The 23,062-nt window shown below is 37.5% G+C and overlaps 3 protein-coding genes across 4 annotated transcripts; 2 read left to right on the plus strand and 1 right to left on the minus strand.

Moving 5' to 3' along the window:
• The first annotated feature begins 755 nt into the window (after nt 1–755).
• Nucleotides 756–6,399, plus strand: LOC144436379 (C-signal-like). Its single transcript, XM_078125172.1, has 5 exons — nt 756–1,081; nt 1,812–1,863; nt 2,815–3,008; nt 3,940–4,089; nt 5,219–6,399. The coding sequence occupies exons 1-5, from the start codon at nt 941–943 to the stop codon at nt 5,441–5,443; spliced, it is 762 nt and encodes a 253-aa protein (XP_077981298.1). The 5' UTR covers nt 756–940; the 3' UTR covers nt 5,444–6,399.
• Nucleotides 5,605–14,578, minus strand: LOC144437045 (E3 ubiquitin-protein ligase TRIM56-like). Its single transcript, XM_078125913.1, has 4 exons — nt 14,501–14,578; nt 10,928–12,363; nt 10,097–10,308; nt 5,605–7,617 (listed from the first exon to the last, which is right to left on the minus strand). The coding sequence occupies exons 2-4, from the start codon at nt 12,170–12,172 to the stop codon at nt 7,536–7,538; spliced, it is 1,539 nt and encodes a 512-aa protein (XP_077982039.1). The 5' UTR covers nt 12,173–12,363; nt 14,501–14,578; the 3' UTR covers nt 5,605–7,535.
• Nucleotides 14,579–14,765: 187 nt separating this feature from the next.
• LOC144436610 (C-signal-like) lies at nt 14,766–21,628 on the plus strand. 2 transcript variants are annotated; one of them, XM_078125432.1, is made up of 5 exons: nt 14,766–14,943; nt 16,198–16,249; nt 18,027–18,220; nt 18,792–18,941; nt 21,282–21,628. In XM_078125432.1, exons 1-5 carry the CDS (start codon nt 14,803–14,805, stop codon nt 21,504–21,506), a joined length of 762 nt encoding a protein of 253 aa, XP_077981558.1. In that variant the 5' UTR covers nt 14,766–14,802; the 3' UTR covers nt 21,507–21,628. The 2 variants fall into 2 exon arrangements, with proteins under 2 accessions (XP_077981558.1, XP_077981559.1); XM_078125433.1 differs by lacking the exon at nt 18,792–18,941.
• Nucleotides 21,629–23,062: the final 1,434 nt, after the last annotated feature.

Consider the following 23,062-nt stretch of genomic DNA (forward strand, 5'->3'; position numbering starts at 1 on the left):
ATCTCACCGGCTTTTCCACAACAAGTGACATATACAATCATCATTATAATTTTCCCATTTTCTCTTTTCATATGCATGACCGAGAGAATATTTCAATTGTGACCCTTTAAAATTAGTAAATGATATTAAAACAGGCTGTAAGATACTCTTCTGGTTCTAAAGTTGTACCGGTGTAGTCTTGCTGCCATCGTCCCTAATCTTTGTACAGTATGTATGCCGAACGGCTTGGCCTAGTCGCGAGAAGAGGGGACTAGTCCCGGGACTAAAGTCCCTCACCTCTCGCAGCTAAGGGACGATAGTCCTGGGGTGCGTTCGATTATGCTTCCCCGCGGGGAGCCTCAGACCAGGGGTGCGTTCGATTATGCAACCCGGCCAGGGTGCCTCGAGGCACCTAAAGTTGCCCCAAGTTGCGTTCGATTACTACACACTCGTCGTCACACGTCACACTCGGGGCGCGCGCCCCAAGTCGACCCTCCTCATGGAGCAGGGGCAGCTTGGGATTGACCTGACCTGACTTGACCCAAGATGGGGACGTCATGTGATTGGTTATTGTTATCAATTCCGTAAGAATTATACCGTATTTTGAGGATATCTTTCCACATTTAGTGAGGAAATAATTTTTCACTTCAAATTGTCTAAAATATTTTGGAAAGACGGACCAAATTATTTATCGTGAATCACAGGGGTACCCCAAATGCAGTAAAATACGTTCGACCCGAGGTGCCCAAGTGACGCCAGTTACCCTGAGCTGTGAGCACTGGACTGCGGCACATCGCGGAGCTGAGCAGTGAAGACATTTCGATTTTCACTGTTCAATACTTCCGGGGTTTTTTCAATTCGAGTAACTTACAGATGTGCCTAACGAGCATTATCTTTTAAGTTTTATCGAACTTTTTAAGTCAGAAGTCAGAAATCCCGTTACGGCTTTCGTATCGTAGGAATGGCATCCATGTGCATGAAGTCCGTACTGGTGACTGGTTGTAGTCGTGGTATTGGTCTAGAACTGATTAAACAATTTGTCAAACTACCAAATCCACCACAACATGTGTTTGCAACGTGTCGTTCTCCAGAAAATGCCCATGTAAGTAACTATAATTATAGACTTTTGTATTGTGTACGTGTGTCTTTCGCATAGACCCTTTCGTGTAGGGGCTATGGTCTACGAATGACTAGTGGTAAATGTGGTGTCCCGATCCCCGTCCTTGAGATCGTCTTTCTCGGAGGATTCCGGACTCGGACCAGCCTTAAATGAAGCCTAGGTAGGGTATCCGTTTGCAGGCATTGTCTCCTGTTTGATTTCCTTCTTAGATTTGTAGAAGGATGAAAGCCAAATGTAAACCAAAATGTCGATCTCAGACTTACTGATGGTGGTGGAAAATGCCTCGAATGATATTGTCAATTCATTGTCCTTTGCAATTATATATTTATTTATGCATCATGCGTGTACATTCATGTACGGAATATGTGTGACAACGAAACAAAAATACACACAAATTTTAGAATAGGTGAGGTAGGTAGATTTGTTATGTTATTTTATTACAGATTGGAAGGACAGTTGTCTTTTTAAGTTGGTCAGTTTCCGCACCCATTATTTCTTGTGAGATTTCACAATTTTTCTTCTTCTCAAATATGTAAAAATAAAGTTTAGGGTCGGGTAACCGGAACCAAAAAAACAATTTTTTTATTCCTAATTCAAATTTATGTATTTAAATTTATAACATTGATCTGCAATATCATAGACAGTGGAGGGAGCTTCCACTGCTCTGTCTATGATATTACTACTTCTCTTTCACTTTGCATGTATTTCACAGGAATTGAAGAACATAGCTGAGTCCAACTCCTCGGTTCAAATACTCCAACTTGGTAAGTACAGGCAGGACCCAACGTATCTGAATAAAAGGGGGTTTAAAAAGAGCTTTATTTCCGTGCCTTTCATGTGTAAACTTGTCACGAAGTATACCTGTAATGTAGCATTGTTATCTATTTTTTTTTATTTCCGAGCGTTTGATTGTTCCAGGGTTTGCATTCAAAATTTAATTCCAAACATTTTTTTAAAAGCTCTAGAACAAAATATACCTACAATTATTGCAATGGCAGCTGCACGACGCACACCATTCTGCAGAGTACAATTCGTATATATGAATACTTCTTTGTATTACTGTCGCGTGTCATTTGGTGACGTAAGGGACGATCGCACAATGTTGCACAAGCTCAATGAATGAGCATCGTTCGTTATAAAGGACAAAACACCCCCCTTCCCCTAAACGAACGTTCGCAAGTGCAATCACACTTTTATGTATCATGTAAACCATGATGAAAATTGCAGTGGTCACACTAATACTGTCGATGCAATGTTAAAACATGATGGTAAACATGAAGTTCCAACCTTATGAACCTGTTTACTGAGATGATGGCAAAGCACATCAAAATACTACTGGAAACCCTGCACTGTATCTCACATTAGAAGTAAATTTTTATCAAGTTATCAACATCTCAGTAGTAAGTACAGAAGCTGGTATCATTGAAGGCGGAAAGTTTTTGAAATTTGGTTAGAAGTGCGAAAATGAAGTTCATCAATCGCATTGACGCCAGATATCTACTGTACTGTACTCTAATATACTATATTATTTTTTTAATGAAATATTATTTCCTGTGAAATTTACAAATAGAAGAGGTACTATAAGTCGATTTTACATTGAAGTTGGCAGACAGGCATGTGTACTTGTTTTCAATTTCTCACACCTTAGCAAAAACGTTATATACTCACGAGATATACACGTTAATATATGACAGAATTTCAACTTTTACCTTCAGATATTGAAGACTATACAAGTATCAATGACACTGCCTGTAAAGTGGAACAAATAGTTGGTGATAATGGACTGAATTTGTTGATAAACAATGCTGGTGCTTTCACATCAGTTGAACGAAAGATAGAGGCCGTGGAATCTGAAACCTTGCTTAAGATATTTCAAGTTAATACTCTTGGTCCAATTATGGTCATAAAGGTATATGTTACTTGAATCAGTGTGCTATATAAGTCATTTCAAGTTTTTATTATTATTATTCACTTTATCTTTATTTGAAATATTATGCTACAATCTCTCTCTCTTCTCTCTCTCTCTCTCTCTCTCTCTCTCTCTCTCTCTCTCTTTCCAAGTATCGTCAAAAAAGACATTCTACTGAAAATCTAGCTAAATCTCCTACTGGGGAAAAGGCAAACAACATGTGAGTAGTAATCCATCGACTGACAGGCAGTTCACAGTTGTCATTGGTTACTTTATTCAGTTTACTACAAACTTGAGTCTTAAAGTTAGTCATGTGAGAATGAAATAACATCATTACATTTATATCAATGCTCCAATAGCATTAAACTACACTCTCGGCAGTAAGAACTGAATGTTGTGCTAATGAAAGCCATGTCACTATGGTGGAGAGAGATCATAGGAAACAAGCCCACACATGTACTTAAAGTAGACGTGTGCTGTAACTCTGTGTTTCCTGCAAGTTGTTATCAGCATATATGTTCTAGTACAAGATGACATAACATGAAGGAGTTAGCAATGTATTAATGCATTGGATATTAACAAATATTGTTTTTTTTGTTAAAGGTAGTAAGGGGTTGAGGGTGGGATCTGCCTGAATTCCACACATATCTTTAATAGATATCTTGCTATCACCAATACAGTAAAATAGCATAATATGAAGATTGTACCATTAATTTAGTTGTAAATTTGACAACCAGTATGTCACTGCTACTTAGTAGAAATAATGACTGTACCTATCTCTAATGAGAGAGAGAGACTGAGAGAGAGAGAGAGAGAGAGAGAGAGAGAGAAGGGGGAGGGGGAGGGGGGAGAGGAGAGGAGAGGAGAGGAGAGAGACTTTTCCCCTTTCATTATAATATATTCATGTCACTCTTTAATATTTTTACCATAGAGATTTCTGCCATTACTGAGAAGTGCTAGTTCTTTAGTAGAAGGTGATGAAATGAGTGTTTCCCGTGCTGCTATAATAAACATGTCTAGCAGATTGTCTTCATTTGATGACAATAAAATGGGATGCTGTTATAGCTCTAGATGTTCAAAGGTATGTAAAAATGTTCCATTTCTATTTTAAATACTTTGCATAAATATGTATTTAGCGATGAAAACTGTGATATAACTTCCAAATTGTAGAATGAATCTGCCAAGTATTGTTTCAATGCTTTAGATATAATGAAAATCTATTTGTTAATTATGCAAATTAGGCTATTATATATGCAAGATTTTCAAAAACAAATGTTTTACCCCAAACTAAGTAACAATATGTTCACAAAATTTTGCAAACAGGTCTGCAGATGTCAATGCTGTTAAGAACAAGTAATATTCAATGTTTCTAAAAATTGTCACTTTTTCACTTGTAAGTAAGACTGTGACATGTATAGTTTTAAAATAGAACACACAGAGTTAAATAAATTTGCAAATTAGGATGATAAATATGCAAAATTCCACTCAAAAAAAAATCGGATGTAGTTATTATCACAAAGAATATTGAGAATGAAAAAAACATACTGAGAAAACCAACCACCATTAATCAAAAGTTGATTTATCCAAAGTTATCCACATAATGTAATATAAACCATAGACCCTACATCACTACTGGTGTAGGGTCTATGTATAAACTAAAGATTTGACACTACAGTTGACATTATCCTGTTCACCATAAATTATAATATAAGTAATAATTAATTTACATAAAGAAGTGTATTTGATATCATCTTCCAGTCAACCACTCATGGTGTGAAATAAAACACTATGCTGTAACTGGTATATTATTTTTGTAATCAGATAACCATGGCAGAGACTATATTCACTAAGAATTGTTGAAATACCTTAAATAGATATTGCATATGCTGATTGGAGATCCATTTTTAGCCATAAAGCAGTACAAGTTGGAATCATGATAGCATCGCTGATTTTTGGGTGCGGACCCAAAAAATAATTTTATTGGATTTATTGTAGAAAATTATATGTAAGCAAAACGAATGTGTTTACCTACAGATGATTCAATACTTTTCAGGATGTACAATATTATGAGTTATTATATGTAACAAAAGAGTTTTAAAAAACGTTTCAGTTGAAGCTTAGTGTAGCTGTAACTTGGGACTGGATCTCTTTATCATTTACAAATGAACCATAAGATATTGACAGTACTAATCTCCTATATATACTTTTAGGTAGCACTGAACATGGTGACTTTGAACTTGAGTCTGGAGCTTGCAGCTGACAATATCTTAGCAGTATCTTTAAATCCTGGATATGTGAGAACTCAAGGGGGTGGACCAGATGCTTTGATTGATACAACAGAAAGTGTTGAAGGCCTGATGAATGTCATGGCAACTAGAACAAAGGAACACAGTGGTTATTTCTACAACTATGATGGAAAGTTAATTCCTTGGTAGTTGTAGGAGACTTCTGATGTCTCACTGGTTCGATGATTCAGAAATCGGGGAGGGGAATCTATAGTATGGGGGTTAATGACCCAAAGATCGCCAGAAAATACGCTAGAGAAAAATATCTCAAATGGAACACTTGACTTTATTCTCTTCAAGCATTGTGTAAAAGTTGAACAGATCAGAGTTGCTGCACTTATCACCAAACTGGTTGAAGTAAAGGGGGGGGGGGGTTATCGGTCTAGTAATATTGCTGCCATCCAAGGTGTACTATTTACATAGTTACGGAGTGGACCACGCAAAATCTACTCAGTACTAGTATTCGATCAGTAGACCACGCAAAATCTACTCAGTACTAGTATCTGATCAGTAGACCACGCAAAGTCTACTCGGTACCTTCACTAGTGTTTTATCCGACGAGCTGCACCTGGAACAGACTGGCAAAATCTGTTCGTCGAGGCTCTGAAGTTTACCACTTTACCACTTATATAGGAAACCGCTAATTTACATATGAATGGCCTCAGACTAAAAATAACTCTCTAACTACTGAAATTGACGACATTTCACTTCGCGGTTCGAATTTGTGGTCAAAATGACCTGTCAATCATAACTAAAGTTCATCTGACCTGTAAATTATCACGTACGCCGGGCCTGACTTGGACGCTAACGCTGTGTTTCCTAAGCTATAGCTATGTCTAGACTATTCAATAACAATAAACATGGCGTGCTATATGAAACCACATACCAACAGTAATACAAACAATCTAAATTTGTAGTAGACACAGTGCGTTTTGTCACAATGGCATGTTTATCATTTGAATTTGATATAGTTAAAACCCAGACTCAGACTTGTGATACATCCAAAAACAACAAGTACAAGTAAATTACAAATACAGTTTGCCCTTTGACAGAACAAAAGTATTCACAAACTGTCAAACAGCTTACTAGTAGTTTGTTTGACAAAATATACACAATTATTTAATAAAGATAATTAACTACAAACTTGGAGCATTTGTCCTTCATACATATGAAAAGAATGGTCTACATTTAATGATAATATGACAGAACAGTGTGACATGTGAGTGCACAAGTGCTTGCAGTGTTCTCTGTGACTGTATTTTCACACACATAGTGAGTGAAAGTGCAGCAGAAAACACTGCAAGGCCAGTCAAGTGCAGAATACCAAACTAGCACTCGTGCAGTAATCAGGTTATTATGATTATATATGCTTATCTGAAACAACACATTTCCATACTTTGCAGTCACATGACTGTGCTTTCATTTGCATATCATTTGCATAAAGATGCGCACTAATATTTTTGGTATTGCACTGGTACAAGTAATCACTGGTACATAATAATGTAATACTATTTAACATGTATAAATATGAACCCACACACAATGTCTCCACAGTCAAATTCTTCTCCATGGCTATAGTACTACTATACAGCAATACTAAAAAATTAACTGTAAAACATAAGTCTTGCCAGGGTTTACATACAGAAAAGCATATCCAGCATTAGATCTGAATCATTTAGTGTGGCTGACTATAAAACATCAGTGTGGAGGCTGTCCCTGTGTGTAAACAGACTGGACGTCAATCAATCTGATTAAAATCCAATGTAGTGTACAAGGTATGATTTCTTTTTGGCTGTCACATTTACTGTCATTTGTTCTTTTGTAAGTGCATGTGTTACATACATCTGACACAAAGGACAGAGGTTTTACCAAACCCAATCTTGTACTTACGAGTAGCCAACCAGAATCTGTCTTACAATATAACACTCAACATTTGAAATTGAAAGAAAGAGAACCACCAAACAATAACAACATCGTTGTGTGCACTCTGTGCTCAAGCTCTTATCGAACTGAGCGCTTGAGGTATTGTACCTGTATGTTTTGGCACATTTTGCATTCTCATTGGTTGAGTATATTCACTCAGTGCTCTTGTGTGGCCCAGGAAAACCTATGGTATTGTGTCAGATGTATGTAACGAGCACTAACAAAAGAACAAACAACAGTAAACACAACAACCAAAAAGAAATCGCGATGAGTACACTACATCAGATTTTAATCAGACTGGACCTCAATAGTCTCTCATTTACTGTATTCCTTTGGCTGCCAACTCCGCCCTCATTTGGATGAAAAATTCCATGTCAGGTGCCAGACGAACTCGTTGTTCCCTGTGTACAAATAACGAAGAATATATGTAATAACAATATCGGAATATATGTTAATAAAATGCAAAACGCAATTGCCATTTATGATTGATAGCCACATGAACATTGGATTCAGATATACATATTTTTAGGGTTATTTTATTCATGGAAGTTTAGTGTTCACTGCATTAGAGAAATATTGTAAATGCATTGATCACGTTATATTAGCATGTACCTAATCAAATATGAAACTAATAAATGGTAATGATAACAATTTGATGTGAATTACACCACTCATAATATCTATATGTATTTGACCATAGGCTAAGTATTTGTCTATGTCAAAACTCATTATTGAAACTTTCCTTAAAGCCTAGAATTTGAAGTTGTTTATTTGGTGTTACTTTTGAAGTAATCATCTGCTTCACATCTCTAATAGTATGTAGTTAAACCATAGACCCTCAACCAACATTGGTGGGGAGGGTCTATGGTTAAACTTGGTGTACCAACATTGGTGGGGAGGGTCTGGTTAAACTTGGTGTACCAACATTGGTGGGGAGGGTCTATGGTTAAACTTGGTGTACCAACATTGGTGGGGAGGGTCTGGTTAAACTTGGTGTACCAACATTGGTGGGGAGGGTCTATGGTTAAACTTGGTGTACCAACATTGGTGGGGAGGGTCTATGGTTAATCTTGGTGTACCAACATTGGTGGGGAGGGTCTGGTTAAACTTGGTGTACCAACATTGGTGGGGAGGGTCTATGGTTAAACTTGGTGTACTAACATTGGTGGGGAGGGTCTATGGTTAAACTTGGTGTACCAACATTGGTGGGGAGGGTCTATGGTTAAACTTGGTGTACCAACATTGGTGGGGAGGGTGTATGGTTAAACTTGGTGTACCAACATTGGTGGGGAGGGTCTATGGTTAAACTTGGTGTACCAACATTGGTGGGGAGGGTCTATGGTTAAACTTGGTGTACCAACATTGGTGTTGAGGGTGTATGGTTAAACTTGGTGTACCAACATTGGTGGGGAGGGTGTATGGTTAAACTTGGTGTACCAACATTGGTGGGGAGGGTCTATGGTTAAACTTGGTGTACCAACATTGGTGGGGAGGGTCTATGGTTAAACTTGGTGTACCAACATTGGTGGGGAGGGTCTATGGTTAAACTTGGTGTACCAACATTGGTGGGGAGGGTCTATGGTTAAACTTGGTGTACCAACATTGGTGGGGAGGGTCTATGGTTAAACTTGGTGTACCAACATTGGTGGGGAGGGTGTATGGTTAAACTTGGTGTACCAACATTGGTGCGGAGGGTCAATGGTTAAACTTGATGTACCAACATTGGTGGGGAGGGTCTATGGTTAAACTTGGTGTACTAACAACTGATTTATTGCATTTGAAATTTTCCAAGTTTATCCAACAAAACCTTGTTGGAAAACATAAATATAGAGACTTAGTAATGAACAGGATCACACGACATTGATAAGGCATGTGAATGATGTTGGTATGTGTAAAACTATGGACCAAAGATAACAAGTCTTCATAGAAGACACCCTCCCCCCCCCTCCCCCCCTCAATCACTTTACTTCTATATGACTGAATGGTGACATGATAACTTGTACCTGATATGGCATAGACACTTGAATGGAGTCTCTATGTGTTACAGATTTTGACTTATGCAAAACATGTTTATTTTAACTACAAATATAGCTGCCATTGTCAAATTTGCATATGTCACAAAAAAAGAAATAGTCAAATTTGCGTATGTCGCAAAAAAGAAAAAAACTGATGTGCACATGTCCCATATAACATGTCATTTTTGTACCAGGTTTGAAAGAAATCGGACTTGGTATGTCTGAGAAATTACAATAGATTACAGATGGACAGACAGACTGATCGGACTTGGTATGTCTGAGAAATTACAATAGATTACAGATGGACAGACAGACTGATCGGACTTGGTATGTCTGAGAAATTACAATAGATTACAGATGGACAGACAGACTGATCGGACTTGGTATGTCTGAGAAATTACAATAGATTACAGATGGACAGACAGACTGATCGGACTTGGTATGTCTGAGAAATTACAATAGATTACAGATGGACAGACAGACTGATCGGACTTGGTATGTCTGAGAAATTACAATAGATTACAGATGGACAGACAGACTGATTGGACTTGGTATGTCTGAGAAATTACAATAGATTACAGATGGACAGACAGACTGATCGGACTTGGTATGTCTGAGAAATTACAATAGATTACAGATGGACAGACAGAATGATTGGACTTGGTATGTCTGAGAAATTACAATAGATTACAGATGGACAGACAGACTGATTGGACTTCGTATGTCTGAGAAATTACAATAGATTACAGATGGACAGACAGACTGATCGAACTTGGTATGTCTGAGAAATTACAATAGATTACAGATGGACAGACAGAATGAGCCCATTGTAATAGTCCTTTGAGGGGACTAAAAACATTCTTACCCCTCTTCAGTTTCGCCAGGTGACCCTTCTCTTGATGTCTTATGTTTAATGTTCCATGCTAGTCGATTTGTTTTAGGGTCAACAATGAAAGTTAATTGGCGATTGAATGCCTTCCTTAGTAGTCGAAGCAATCCTCTACCCAGTGTGTTATCAGGCAAATATGCATAAAAGACCATGTCACAGCTTGGCTTTCCTTGGTTTGGATGATGCATCTAATATCAAAAATAATTAAGAAAACAAAAAAAACAAAGAAATATCAATCATGCAATAAATTTTATTGCAAACTGCAGCTCTTGGTGGAAAAAGTATAGCATTTCTTCCTTACCTCATTGATATTTTTTGTTTGCCTTTAAATGGTTTCAATAAAAGCAAATAATGATCACTGATTAACTAAACTTCACATAATAACAAAGTAATTACAATCTATCCTACTTGACTTGCCGTTGTTTTGAATGGCAACAGTTTCACTTCCTATCCTGGATGCTTCTTTAGGCCAACTGATGATCTAATGACAGATGGTTGGTGATACCTGATGGAGTAGAATTGACGGTTCTGATCATCACATATGACAATTCTACTCCGTCAGGTGTCACCAACTATCTTTCATAAGGTCATCAGTCGGCCTGAAGAAGCATCCAGGATAAGACATGAAAATGTTGCCAATCAAAACAACAGCATGCAATCCATTAGGATAGATTGTAATTACTTAACTCCATACCTGGATGATTGAGAATATAAACTTCACATAACTGGTGTTTTAATGATTTTAGCCATACAATGTTACAGTATTAAAGGTGTTGAAGGCAATGAGAAACAAAACTCAGTTCTAACCTTTAGCATTTTTGCTGGAAAGTTGTATGTGATGACGATAGTAGGACATTGAAATCCAGGCAAATAGCGGCAAGACATGTCATGACTCATGGTTCCACGAGGCATAAGGTCTTCAGACAGACCTTCAGATTTCCTGAGTTCACCTAAAACTGGCTGCAGACAGTTGGCTTCATAAAATGAAATATAAGACTGATTTTCCAGTTCTGCCAACTCTCTAGTGTACCTATCAGAAGAAGAGTGCTTCTCAATATTCCTTAGGCGATCCTCGAGTTCCCTTTTCTGGGAAAGAATATCTGTTTGGCTCCCATGCTGTTGAATGTTGTGGACATATGTTGTTAATGTTTCTGCCTGTCCAAGGTCAAATTCGATAGACTGGTTAGTTGCTTCAACTTGTTTCATCATATCTGCAAATGTCTGGTTGACTTTGTTTATAAGTTTTTCTTCCTCATCTCTAATACTTGTAACTACTTTATCTGTATGAGCTCTAATCTGAGTGAAAATGTGAGCTTGTTGAATCTTGACATCTGCTGCTACTTTCTTAGAGTCATCATTAATCTTTTGTAGAGAAATGACTGTATTTTCTAACTTTTCTGTCAGAGTTTGTATGGCTGGGGTACACTTTTTCAAAGCATCTTCCAATGAAAGCAGCCCATGCTTGTCTCCCTTATGGCAAGTGACTGCACATCGCATACATACTGTTTCCTGACACAGATCACAGAAGAATTCCAGTTGACTTTGAGAGTGTTTTGAGCAAAATCTGGGAACAAGTGCAGATTGGTTTCTATCTTCAATGAATTTTGCGTACTCCTCACTAGTAATAAACCTATGATTTTGTAACATTCGAAGCTTCTCATGCGATTGACGGCAAACTGAGCAGAAGAACTGGGCACAATCCATACACCAGAATAAGGCGTTATTGTCACAGAGGGTGCAACTCATTTTATCTTTGTTGCTCCCTTGTACACCAACCTTATCGAATAATTCCAACATATCATTGATGAAAAGATTGTTTTTCAAACCTTGTGCTCCAGTTTTGGGAAGTGGACATGACTCACGACATATTGGACACGTCAGCTCGCCGTTATTCTTCTTGATCCATTCACTTAAACAGACTTCACAAAATGTATGCACACAGGGCAATATCTTTGGGTTTTCCATTCTTTCTTGGCAGATAGAGCATAGTAGAATTCTTCTATCTATATCACTTATGATTTTGTGAGGGAAAATATCACCACTGCTTGCCATTTTGACAGTTATTAAATATTTATAAGAATGTGTAAAAAGACAGAAAACACACAAATTGAGTTGTAAGATCAACCACTTGTCAACTCTGACTTTACAAAGAAGCAATTAATGTTTTGAACCCACAACTTCCAACGAGTTTAACGTCCTCTCTGAGGCACACTCCTATAGTTGTCCACCAAACATGGATGATTCTGAAATAAAAGATATATTTTAAAATTCTTGATTCATAATTTTATAATATGTTAATTCACTAATTCACTGCATATATCTAAGGTCAATGAGGTAAATGATCAATGTCATGGTTGGACAATAATAAACAAGTTGGATAAACTCATGTACACTAGTACTAGTCTGGATATAAAGTCACTTCTGTGGCTCCTGGTTTTAATGTTTGAAGTTGGATCTTGAGTCACCTCAAAGAGGAATGCCATGTACTACTCCACGAAATAATGGCGCTTTCATAAACTTTGGGTTTTAGAAAGTCAGGTCATGATTTTATATCAACTATACATTCTGTGTGATTTCAGAGAAACACCTCTTTCTCTCTCTTGGGGATATTTGTTTGTACACAACTAAGTACATGTTGGGAGAAAGAGGATTTTAAGGTGTGGATCATTTGAAGATTTTTGCTGTGGACCACACTGCCTCACATGAGCTAGAAATATATATGTAAAAGGTGAACAATTAATGAATATTCATGACTTTAAAATACTTAATTATCTTCAGTGAAAACATCATCTAATATCTACCACTATCTTAGTTGACATGACATTCACAAACCATTAGCGGCCCAAGTGCAACAAACCCGCGGGCTTGCCTGGCGAAAACGGGTGTCATAAAAGTTGTTTGCATCTCTAAAGCTGTTTGTAGCGTTACTATAATAGCCTAATAAATTGATAACAACTGATATAAGACGAAGATAAGGTTTGCCTCAATTGCAGTCCATGCAGACGGCCGAATAGAGGTTTTTACAGCTGTTTACTTGTGTTATGTAAGAGCCCATCGTCACATGTGTAAATATTGGTACTCTTTGATAACAAGTCCACTTGCTTGGCTAATGGCTTGTCCCAGTAATGATTGTTACACTGTAATCAAAATTGTTCTGATATCTGTTAATGTTGGAATATCATACGTAATGCCAACATTCTGCTAATCCAAGTTACCAAACAATATCTAGCAATGTTGGAAAGATTTTAGTTGAACCAGGGGCACATTCCATTTCAGGTTTACTGCCTTTGATTATTTTGTATGGACACCATTTGTATCATGTGACAATTCATGACCCCGACATTCATACCAGCAACCCCCCCCCCCTCTAGTTTTTGAAGACTCCCTAACAGTTAACCATATAGTTCAGTGGACATGTGTAGGAATTTGAAAATCAAATGTACGTATGAAATTGAGTAGATAATAACAATAAAAGTACGAGACTTAACGCCGAACATTGAAGATATAACTGAATGCAAAAAAGAAAAAGAAAAAGAAAAAGAAGCAAAGCTTAAACAAATTAGAAACACCGTAAACCAGCTAGCCCATGTGCGTTGGTTTAACCATGGACAGTAGAGCCCCCCTCTACTGTCTATGGTTTAACAGCGGCATCTAGACAAGTCTTGCTACTAGACGTTTGGGCTTTCTTTCGATACTATAAGCGAACGAAGTTCGCAGTGAGGGCGAGCTGCAATAATTGTAGCGTTTGATGTCATTTTGAGTGGGTTTTCGTCTGTTTTGGTGCTTTTTTTCGTTCCAACGTTTAACCCGAATCATTGATCAGTGATTCGAAAAAAGGCCCAAAACAGACGAAAACCCCCTCAAAATCACACCAAACGCTACACTTATTGCGGCTAAGTGAGGGCTTGCCCGAACATCGGATGTATCCTCGATAGCGATGTTCGGTCGTGTGTCGTATTGTATCGGAAGAACATCCGAGGTCTAGCTTCGTATCACAACAAGTACACTGGACACACAGGCATTTGTTTCCCGAGTTATGTCTCAGAATATTTCTATCAGATTACAATATAATGTCGATAATATCGTTAATATTGACGTACATAACCAACTATATACAAAAGGGGTAAAATTACACTTGTTTCTGTGATCGCGCAGGTTCACTCACTGCGACTTTAGCATTGAGTGAACCTGCGCGATCACAGAAACAAGTGTAATTTTACCCCTTTCTTATATAGTTGGCTGACGACGTCAATATTAACGATATTATCGACATTATATTGTAATCTGATGATAGAAATATTTTGAGACATAACTCGGGAAACAAATGCCTGTGACTGGACATCAACTCTTTCAAAACACTTCTCTTACATGTAAACTTACGAGAACTGCACACTAGAGCACATCAAATATTGTAAACTCATCACATCACTTCAGTCCATGTCCATGGCCTGTGCGTCATAACTGCAAGCTGTTCTGCGCAAGTATCAAGCAGAATAAAACAAAGCTGACTATAAAGACTGTCACGTCTGTGTGATGATAATCCCTTTTTGGATGTTTACACCGTTACCACTGTTCAATACTTCCGGGTTTTTCAATCGATCGTAGTACGCATGTGCAGAATTCTTTCCATAACTTGCAACGAGCATCAATACCGCTACTCACGTCATGTCACATGAAGAGGCATGGCGTCCTTGTGTACGAAATCCGTACTAGTGACTGGTTGTAGTCGTGGTATTGGTCTAGAACTGATTAAACAATTTGTCAAACTACCAAATCCACCACAACATGTGTTTGCAACGTGTCGTTCTCCAGAAAATGCTCATGTAAGTGCATCATGTATCATGAATAGAATAGAAATTAGACATGATTGGTAGAATAGAAATAAATAGCATGTGTATAAGGGTCTATGAACAAACACCCTCAGTAGGACTGTCATTCCCTACGAATAGAGATTAAAACAATCCAGATTTTGGGAGTATACTTAAAATATGGTTATTATCACTTTTATTGTATACCGGATGAATAGACGGAAGATGTTCAAAACATGTTGAATTCGACCAAATAGGAAATAGGGCATGATTTGATTTTATCACTTTTATTGTATTTTTACCAAAAGTGTGCTTATAAATTGATTTGGGGTGGTGTACTTATGTTAAAAATGACTTAACTCAAACACAGTCATTGTTATATACACATACACATTTTATTTTGGACATTAGACTGAAATTGTGACGACAGTAAAGAAAAATACAAACAACAAACTATTAGGTTTGGTAAACACAGTTAATAGGTATTGCTTAAGTGTAGAACTCCAGAATCTGATTGCATGAATACTAAACATTTCATTCAAAAATGGAGGTTGTAGGCTATTCCCCTCAAAAAGTCAAGCACGTGAAATCGGCAACAATTTGTGTAGAACTCTGGAATCTGATTGCATAAATACTATTAAAGTGATAAAACCATATTTTTTATTTTAAGTACACCACCTGAAATCACGTCTTTCAATCGCACTATAGTAGAAATACTAGTAACTCTAAAAAGCATGCCTTTCTTGGTTGAATTGTGAGCCATAGTCCTACTGTAGACATTTATTCAGGGGCATTTGTTGGGGGGGGGGGGGCATTTGTCGGGGGGGGGGGGATTTGTCCTATGGGGGCATTTGTCCTGTTACCATCTACACTAGGCATATAAAACAACATTACATAAACTTATAAAGACCTTATTTTTATGACAGAAGGTGAAACAGTTTATATGAATATTCAAAAAATACCATCATCCGTACTGCGTTTGCTGTGGCACCTTTCATGCAAACACCAAGACAGTGTTTTTTGAATATTCGTAAATACCTTATAACATCATTATTTTGTATTAGTACCATCATTGAATTGAATATTAGCTCACAAGAGACTGTGGTATGATCCACAAAGCACACTACTACTGGTGTTATTTGCTCTTTTAATCTCTTTATGTAAATTAATATATGTCATGACTCGGACTCGCATGTCTGGTTCTCATTTTTTAACTGTAAAAAGGAAATGATTAAAACAGATTCATGATAAATGATTTTAATTTGACAGGAACTGAAGAGTATAGCTGAAGCTAACCCATCAGTTCAAGTACTCCGACTTGGTAAGTATGTCTTTGCTAAATACAGTGACTTTATTGGTAGATGTGTGTTAACCTGTGCAATATTTTGATTCGATAAGTAAATGTACATTTAATCTTTGCAGTACGTTGATTTGGTAAGTGAATATATTAAAATTTGCACTACTTTGATTTGATAAGTGAACGGGGATCTAGGCATTTGTCTTTTGAACACCAAATCTTAGTTTGCAATACTTGATCCCTTGTCCACAGACTACCAATTCTTGTGATGGGGCTATCATAATTTATAGCTTATAGCTATCACTGGTTGTGATGGGGCTATCATAATTTATAGCTAATAGCTATCACTGGTTGTGATGGGGCTATCATAATTTATAGCTTATAGCTATCACTGGTTGTGATGGGGCTACCATGCTTTATAGCTTATAGCTATCACTGGTTGTGATGGGGCTACCATACTTTATAGCTTATAGCTATCGCTGGTTGTGATGGGGCTATCATAATTTATAGCTTATAGCTATCACTGGTTGTGATGGGGCTATCATAATTTATAGCTTATAGCTATCACTGGTTGTGATGGGGCTATCATAATTTATAGCTTATAGCTATCACTGGTTGTGATGGGGCTATCATAATTTATAGCTTATAATTAGCTATCACTGGTTGTGATGGGGCTACCATACTTTATAGCTTATAGCTATCACTGGTTGTGATGGGGCTACCATAATTTATAGCTTATAGCTATCACTGGTTGTGATGGGGCTACCATACTTTATAGCTTATAGCTAACACTGGTTGTGATGGGACTATCATACTTTATAGCTTATAGCTATCACTGGTTGTGATGGGGCTACCATAATTTATAGCTTATAGCTATCACTGGTTGTGATGGGGCTACCATACTTTATAGCTTATAGCTATCACTGGTTGTGATGGGACTACCATAATTTATAGCTTATAGCTATCACTGGTTGTGATGGGGCTATCATAATTTATAGCTTATAGCTATCACTGGTTGTGATGGGGCTATCATAATTTATAGCTTATAGCTATCACTGGTTGTGATGGGACTATCATAGTTTATAGCTTATAGCTATCACTGGTTGTGATGGGACTACCATAATTTATAGCTTATAGCTATCACTGGTTGTGATGGGGCTACCATACTTTATAGCTTATAGCTATCACTGGTTGTGATGGGACTACCATAATTTATAGCTTATAGCTATCACTGGTTGTGATGGGGCTACCATAATTTATAGCTTATAGCTATCACTGGTTGTGATGGGGCTATCATAATTTATAGCTTATAGCTATCACTGGTTGTGATGGGGCTACCATAATTTATAGCTAATAGCTGGTTACGTGATAATTTAGAAGATGGAAGATTTATGGACATGAAAGTTATGTAAAGTATAATAATTTGGTTTTACACACAAAAATACAAGTTGAGGAAAAATAGGATTAATCCTGTGTATTCCTAGTTTTTTCTCAACTTACAGTTTTTTAAAAATACAAAAAATACCCCTCTGGTAGAAAGAAACATTTCTAATGGAAGGCTTCTGTTTTTAGTCAGGAATAAGGAACAACTGGTCAGCCACTAAGACTACCAAAGGAAAGAGTTAATTTCTAGTCCTGTAGATATCAAAACTTAGTATTTTGTATTTCAGTATGAACAGTGAGACCAGTATAACCAGTTTATAAAACCAATGAACATTCACTACTTCACTGGTCAATAATGTAGATTTTGTTAAAGTTATGTAAATTCAGTAAAAATTAGCAAAACAACTTTCCATTTCAGATGTGGATGACCGTGATAGTATAAATGATGCCGCCAGTAAAGTGGAACAAGTACTTGGTGAAAATGGACTGAGTTTATTGATAAATAATGCTGCGATATCTGTAAATAGAGAACAAACAATAGAGGAGGTGGATCCTGATTATATGATCAAGTTGTATAGAGTTAATACTGTAGGACCATTGCTGGTTATAAAGGTATGCTATCTGTGTAATTGTAACATCTGAAAAGTTGGCACAGAAGCAAAATTCTATTGAAATGACCCTTGACACTGAGTCTGGTGCTAGCATCAGATTCAGAAACATGTTGATATCACTCTAGTTGATGGTCTTTGACACTGATTCTGGTGCTGGCATTAGATTCAGCATCAGATACAGAAGATAGATTCAGAAACAGGTCGATATGACATTTGGCACTGATTCTGGTGCTAGCATTAGATTCAGCATCAGATACAGAAGATAGATTCAGAAACAGGCCGATATGACCTTTGGCACTGATTCTGGTGCTAGCATTAGATTCAGCATCAGATACAGAAGATAGATTCAGAAACATGTCAATATGACCTTTGACACTGATTCTGGTGCTAGCATTAGTTTCATTATCACATTAACATGTGTAAATCTTCACCTGTGTGACATCAAACAGGACAGATAAAAAACCCAAATCACCCCAGTACTACCAAACTTTTTTTTTCAGATATACATTTTATAGCCTGCCTCTGTGATCTTGCAGAGATGATTTTGAATGTCTTATCACTTATCTTTGTAGAGGTTTCTGCCATTACTTAGAAGTGCTAGTTCTTTAGTACACAGTGATGAAATGAGAGTTTCCCGTGCTGCTATAATGAATATGTCAAGCAAAGTGTCTTCATTTGATGACAATAGAAGTAGCAGATTGTACAGTTACAGGTGTTCAAAGGTATGTGAGAGCCAAACAGCTGTCAGGAGTGAAATCTTTGATAGATCTTGATAGTATAGATACATGCATATGCAATAGGTGGACAATGAATATGCATGGATTGTAACTAAAAGTAATACACATAATGATCATGAATATTCATTTTTTCACTCATCCCATATGTATTTCTGCTGACTTCCATGGGGCAGTGTGGCCCTCAGCTAAAATCCCCAAATGTGGCAGAAGCAAATGTGTTTCTGTGAAATCGTGTGCAAAAGTGTAGATGATTTTAAATCTGGAAATGACTCTACACAACCACTAAGGCCCTAAGATTATGAAAATGTCCCCTAAGATCATGAGATTATGAACATGTCCCCCTAAGATTATGATAATGTCTTTATTTCCTTGATTGGAGTCCCCATATAATTCATTACAACAAAATATCAATATGTCTGCAAAGTGTTAACCCTCTACAATGCAAAGTCTCCGCGAGGTATTAACCCTTGCTCTACAATGCAGTCTCTGCCAAGTGTTAATCCTCTACAATGCAGTCTCTGCAATGTTAATCCTCTACAATGCAGTCTCTGCAGTGTTAAACCTCTACAATGCAGTCTCTGCAATGTTAATCCTCTACAATGCAGTCTCTGCAATGTTAAACCTCTACAATGCAGTCTCTGCAGTGTTAAACCTCTACAATGCAGTCTCTGCAATGTTAATCCTCTACAATGCAGTCTCTGCAAAATGTTAATCCTCTACAATGCAGTCTCTGCAATGTTAAACCTCTACAATGCAGTCTCTACAAAGTGTTAACCCTCTACAATGCAAAGTCTCTGCCAAGTGTTAACCCTCTACAATGCAGTCTCTACAAAGTGTTAACCCTCTACAATGCAAAGTCTCTGCCAAGTGTTAACCCTCTACAATGCAGTCTCTGCAAAGTGTTAACCCTCTACAATGCAAAGTCTCTGCCAAGTGTTAACCCTCTACAATGCAAAGTCTCTGCCAAGTGTTAACCCTCTACAATGCAGTCTCTGCAAAGTGTTAACCCTCTACAATGCAGTCTCTGCAATGTTAACCCTCTACAAAGCAGTCTCTGCAGTATTAACCCTCTACAATGCAGTCTCAGCCAAGTGTTAACCCTCTACAATGCAGTCTCTACAAAGTGTTAACCCTCTATAATACAGTCTCAGCCAAGTGTTAACCCTCTACAATGCAGTCTCTGCAGTGTTAACCCTCTATAATACAGTCTCAGCCAAGTGTTAACCCTCTACAATGCAGTCTCTACAATGCAGTCTCTGCCAAGTGTTAACCCTCTACAATGCAGTCTCTGCCAAGTGTTAACCCTCTACAATGCAGTCTCTGCAGTGTTAACCCTCTATAATACAGTCTCAGCCAAGTGTTAACCCTCTACAATGCAGTCTCTACAAAGTGTTAACCCTCTACAATGCAGTCTCTGCCAAGTGTTAACCCTCTACAATGCAGTCTCAGCCAAGTGTTAACCCTCTATAATACAGTCTCAGCCAAGTGTTAACCCTCTACAATGCAGTCTCTGCAAAGTGTTAACCCTCTACAAAGCAGTCTCTGCAGTGTTAAACCTCTACAATGCACACTCTATAAAGTGTTAACCCTCTACAATGCAGTCTCAGCCAAGTGTTAACCCTCTATAATACAGTCTCAGCCAAGTGTTAACCCTCTACAATGCAGTCTCTGCAAAGTGTTAACCCTCTACAAAGCAGTCTCTGCAGTGTTAAACCTCTACAATGCAGTCTCTGCAGTGTTAATCCTCTACAATGCAGTCTCTGCCAAGTGTTAACCCTCTACAATGCAGTCTCTGCCAAGTGTTAACCCTCTACAATGCAGTCTCTGCCATGTGTTAACCCTCTACAATGCACAGTCTCTGCCAAGTGTTAACCCTCTACAATGCAGTCTCTGCAAAGTATTAATCCTCTACAAAGCAGTCTCTGCCAAGTATTAATCCTCTACAATGCAGTCTCTGCCAAGTGTTAACCCTCTACAATGCAGTCTCTGCCATGTGTTAACCTTCTACAATGCACAGTCTCTGCCAAGTGTTAACCCTCTACAATGCAGTCTCTGCCATGTGTTAACCCTCTACAATGCACAGTCTCTGCCAAGTGTTAACCCTCTACAATGCAGTCTCTGCCATGTGTTAACCCTCTACAATGCACAGTCTCTGCCAAGTGTTAACCCTCTACAATGCAGTCTCTGCAGTCTTAATCCTCTACAAAGCAGTCTCTGCCAAGTGTTATAATGCAAAATCATACAGTAATTCATTAAATGTAGACTAAACATTATATGGTATAGATGAGCCTTCATCTTTCTATGTATTTCATTTGTATTTTTCAGGTGGCACTGAACATGGTGACTTTCAACTTGAGTTTGGAGCTTGCAGCTGACAAAATCTTAGCAATATCATTACACCCTGGATATGTGAGAACTGATATGACTGGACCACAAGCTTTGATTGATACTAAAGAATGTGTGGAAGGCCTGATGACTGTCATGGCAACTAGAACAAAGGAACACAATGGTTATCACTATGACTACAAGGGAAAGTTAATTCCGTGGTAATTAAAGGTGGACCTTTAAGGAGTGAGGATTTAGGTTAAATGCAGTTTTAATTAATTCAAAAATGAGTCTAAAATTAGGTCATTAATGAATGGATTTTAGTGAATTGAAAATAAATAATGTCGCAGGCGTGTGTAACTGGCAAATGTAATAAAAGCCACTGAATTATCAAAATTACTTGTGTCTGCTTCCTTTATAGTGTGTAGATGTCCGTTTGTGTTTTCATTTTGTGATTTACCGTAACGTATTCCTTTGTTGTGTTCATAAAATATTCATTTCAATTTCTATGTACATCCATCATGTCACCTGGACTCATCTGCTAACTTCTCTTCGTCCAATAACATCCATCTTCAAATTCTAACATCCAATCACTTCCTTTTTTCTACATCTCTTTCAACACATAATATTTTTTTTTAAAGTATGTGTGGCTGGCTAATTAACAAAGAAGTGCAGACATGGCCAAAACAGCTACACAAGACTAGTGTATAAGAATGTGTACAAAGACAGAAAACACACACATTGAGTTGAATTGGGAAATTTTATGTAGGAACTAAGAAAGTAAGATCAACCGCTTGTCAACTCTGTGATTACAAGGAGACAGACATTTTGGACCCACTAACTTCCTATTAAGTTTCACCTCTCTGAGGCACATTCCTACAGTAGTTGTCCACCAAACATTGAATGATTCTGAAATAAAAGATATATTATTTTATAATTCTTGATTTATAATTTCACAATATGCTAATTAACTACATATATTGAATTAGAGGTAAATGATCAATGTCATGGCTGGATAATAATATACAAGTTGGATAAACTCTTGTACACTTGTACTAGTCTGGTTTAAAGTCACTTCTGTGGCTTCTGGTTTTAATGTACGAAGATGGATCTCGAGTCACCTCAAAGATGAATGCCATGTACTACTCCAGGAAATAATGGCGCTTTCATAAACTTTGGGTTTTAGAAAGTCAGGTCATGATTTTATATCAACTATACATTCTGTGTGATTTCAGAGAAACACCTCTTTCTCTCTCTTGGGGATATTTGTTTGTACACAACTAAGTACATGTTGGGAGAAAGAGGATTTAAGGTGTGGATCATTTGAGGATTTTTGCTGTGGACCACACTGCCTCACGTGAGCTAGAAATACATATGTAAAAGGTGAACAATTAATGAATATTCATGACTTTAAAATACTTAATTATCTTCAGTGAAAACATCATCTAATATCTACCACTATCTTAGTTGATTGTTACACTGTAAACAAAATCGTTCTGATATCTGTTAATGTTGGAATATCATACATAATTTATACCAACATTCTGCTAATTCAAGTTACCAAAAAAATCTAGCAATGTTGAAAAGATTTTTGTTGAGCCAGGGGCACATTCCATTTCAGGTTTATAACTGCCTTTAATTATATTGTATGGATACCATTTGTATCATGTGACAATTCATGACCCCGACGTTCATTCCAGCAAACTCCCCCCCCCTGCCCCATTTTTGAAGACTCCCTAAGGGAGTGTACAGTTTTAACTTCCAGGGGGGGGCGGAGGATT

This window comes from Glandiceps talaboti, chromosome 6, assembly GCF_964340395.1.
Source record: "Glandiceps talaboti chromosome 6, keGlaTala1.1, whole genome shotgun sequence".
NCBI lineage: Eukaryota > Metazoa > Hemichordata > Enteropneusta > Spengelidae > Glandiceps > Glandiceps talaboti.

Excerpts from the sequence above, each read along its gene's own strand:
- LOC144436610 (XM_078125432.1), top strand. The coding sequence starts at position 14,803 with ATGGCGTCCTTGTGTACGAAATCCGTACTAGTGACTGGTTGTAGTCGT. Across the intron at positions 16,250-18,026 it reads AGTTCAAGTACTCCGACTTG|ATGTGGATGACCGTGATAGT; the intron begins GTAAGTATGTCT and ends TTTCCATTTCAG. Across the intron at positions 18,942-21,281 it reads ACAGTTACAGGTGTTCAAAG|GTGGCACTGAACATGGTGAC; the intron begins GTATGTGAGAGC and ends TGTATTTTTCAG.
- LOC144437045 (XM_078125913.1), bottom strand. The coding sequence starts at position 12,172 with ATGGCAAGCAGTGGTGATATTTTCCCTCACAAAATCATAAGTGATATA. Across the intron at positions 10,309-10,927 it reads TTCCAGCAAAAATGCTAAAG|ATGCATCATCCAAACCAAGG; the intron begins GTTAGAACTGAG and ends TTTTGATATTAG. Across the intron at positions 7,618-10,096 it reads CCTGGCGAAACTGAAGAGGG|GGAACAACGAGTTCGTCTGG; the intron begins GTAAGAATGTTT and ends ATTTGTACACAG.
- LOC144436379 (XM_078125172.1), top strand. The coding sequence starts at position 941 with ATGGCATCCATGTGCATGAAGTCCGTACTGGTGACTGGTTGTAGTCGT. Across the intron at positions 1,082-1,811 it reads GTTCTCCAGAAAATGCCCAT|GAATTGAAGAACATAGCTGA; the intron begins GTAAGTAACTAT and ends TGTATTTCACAG. Across the intron at positions 4,090-5,218 it reads ATAGCTCTAGATGTTCAAAG|GTAGCACTGAACATGGTGAC; the intron begins GTATGTAAAAAT and ends ATATACTTTTAG.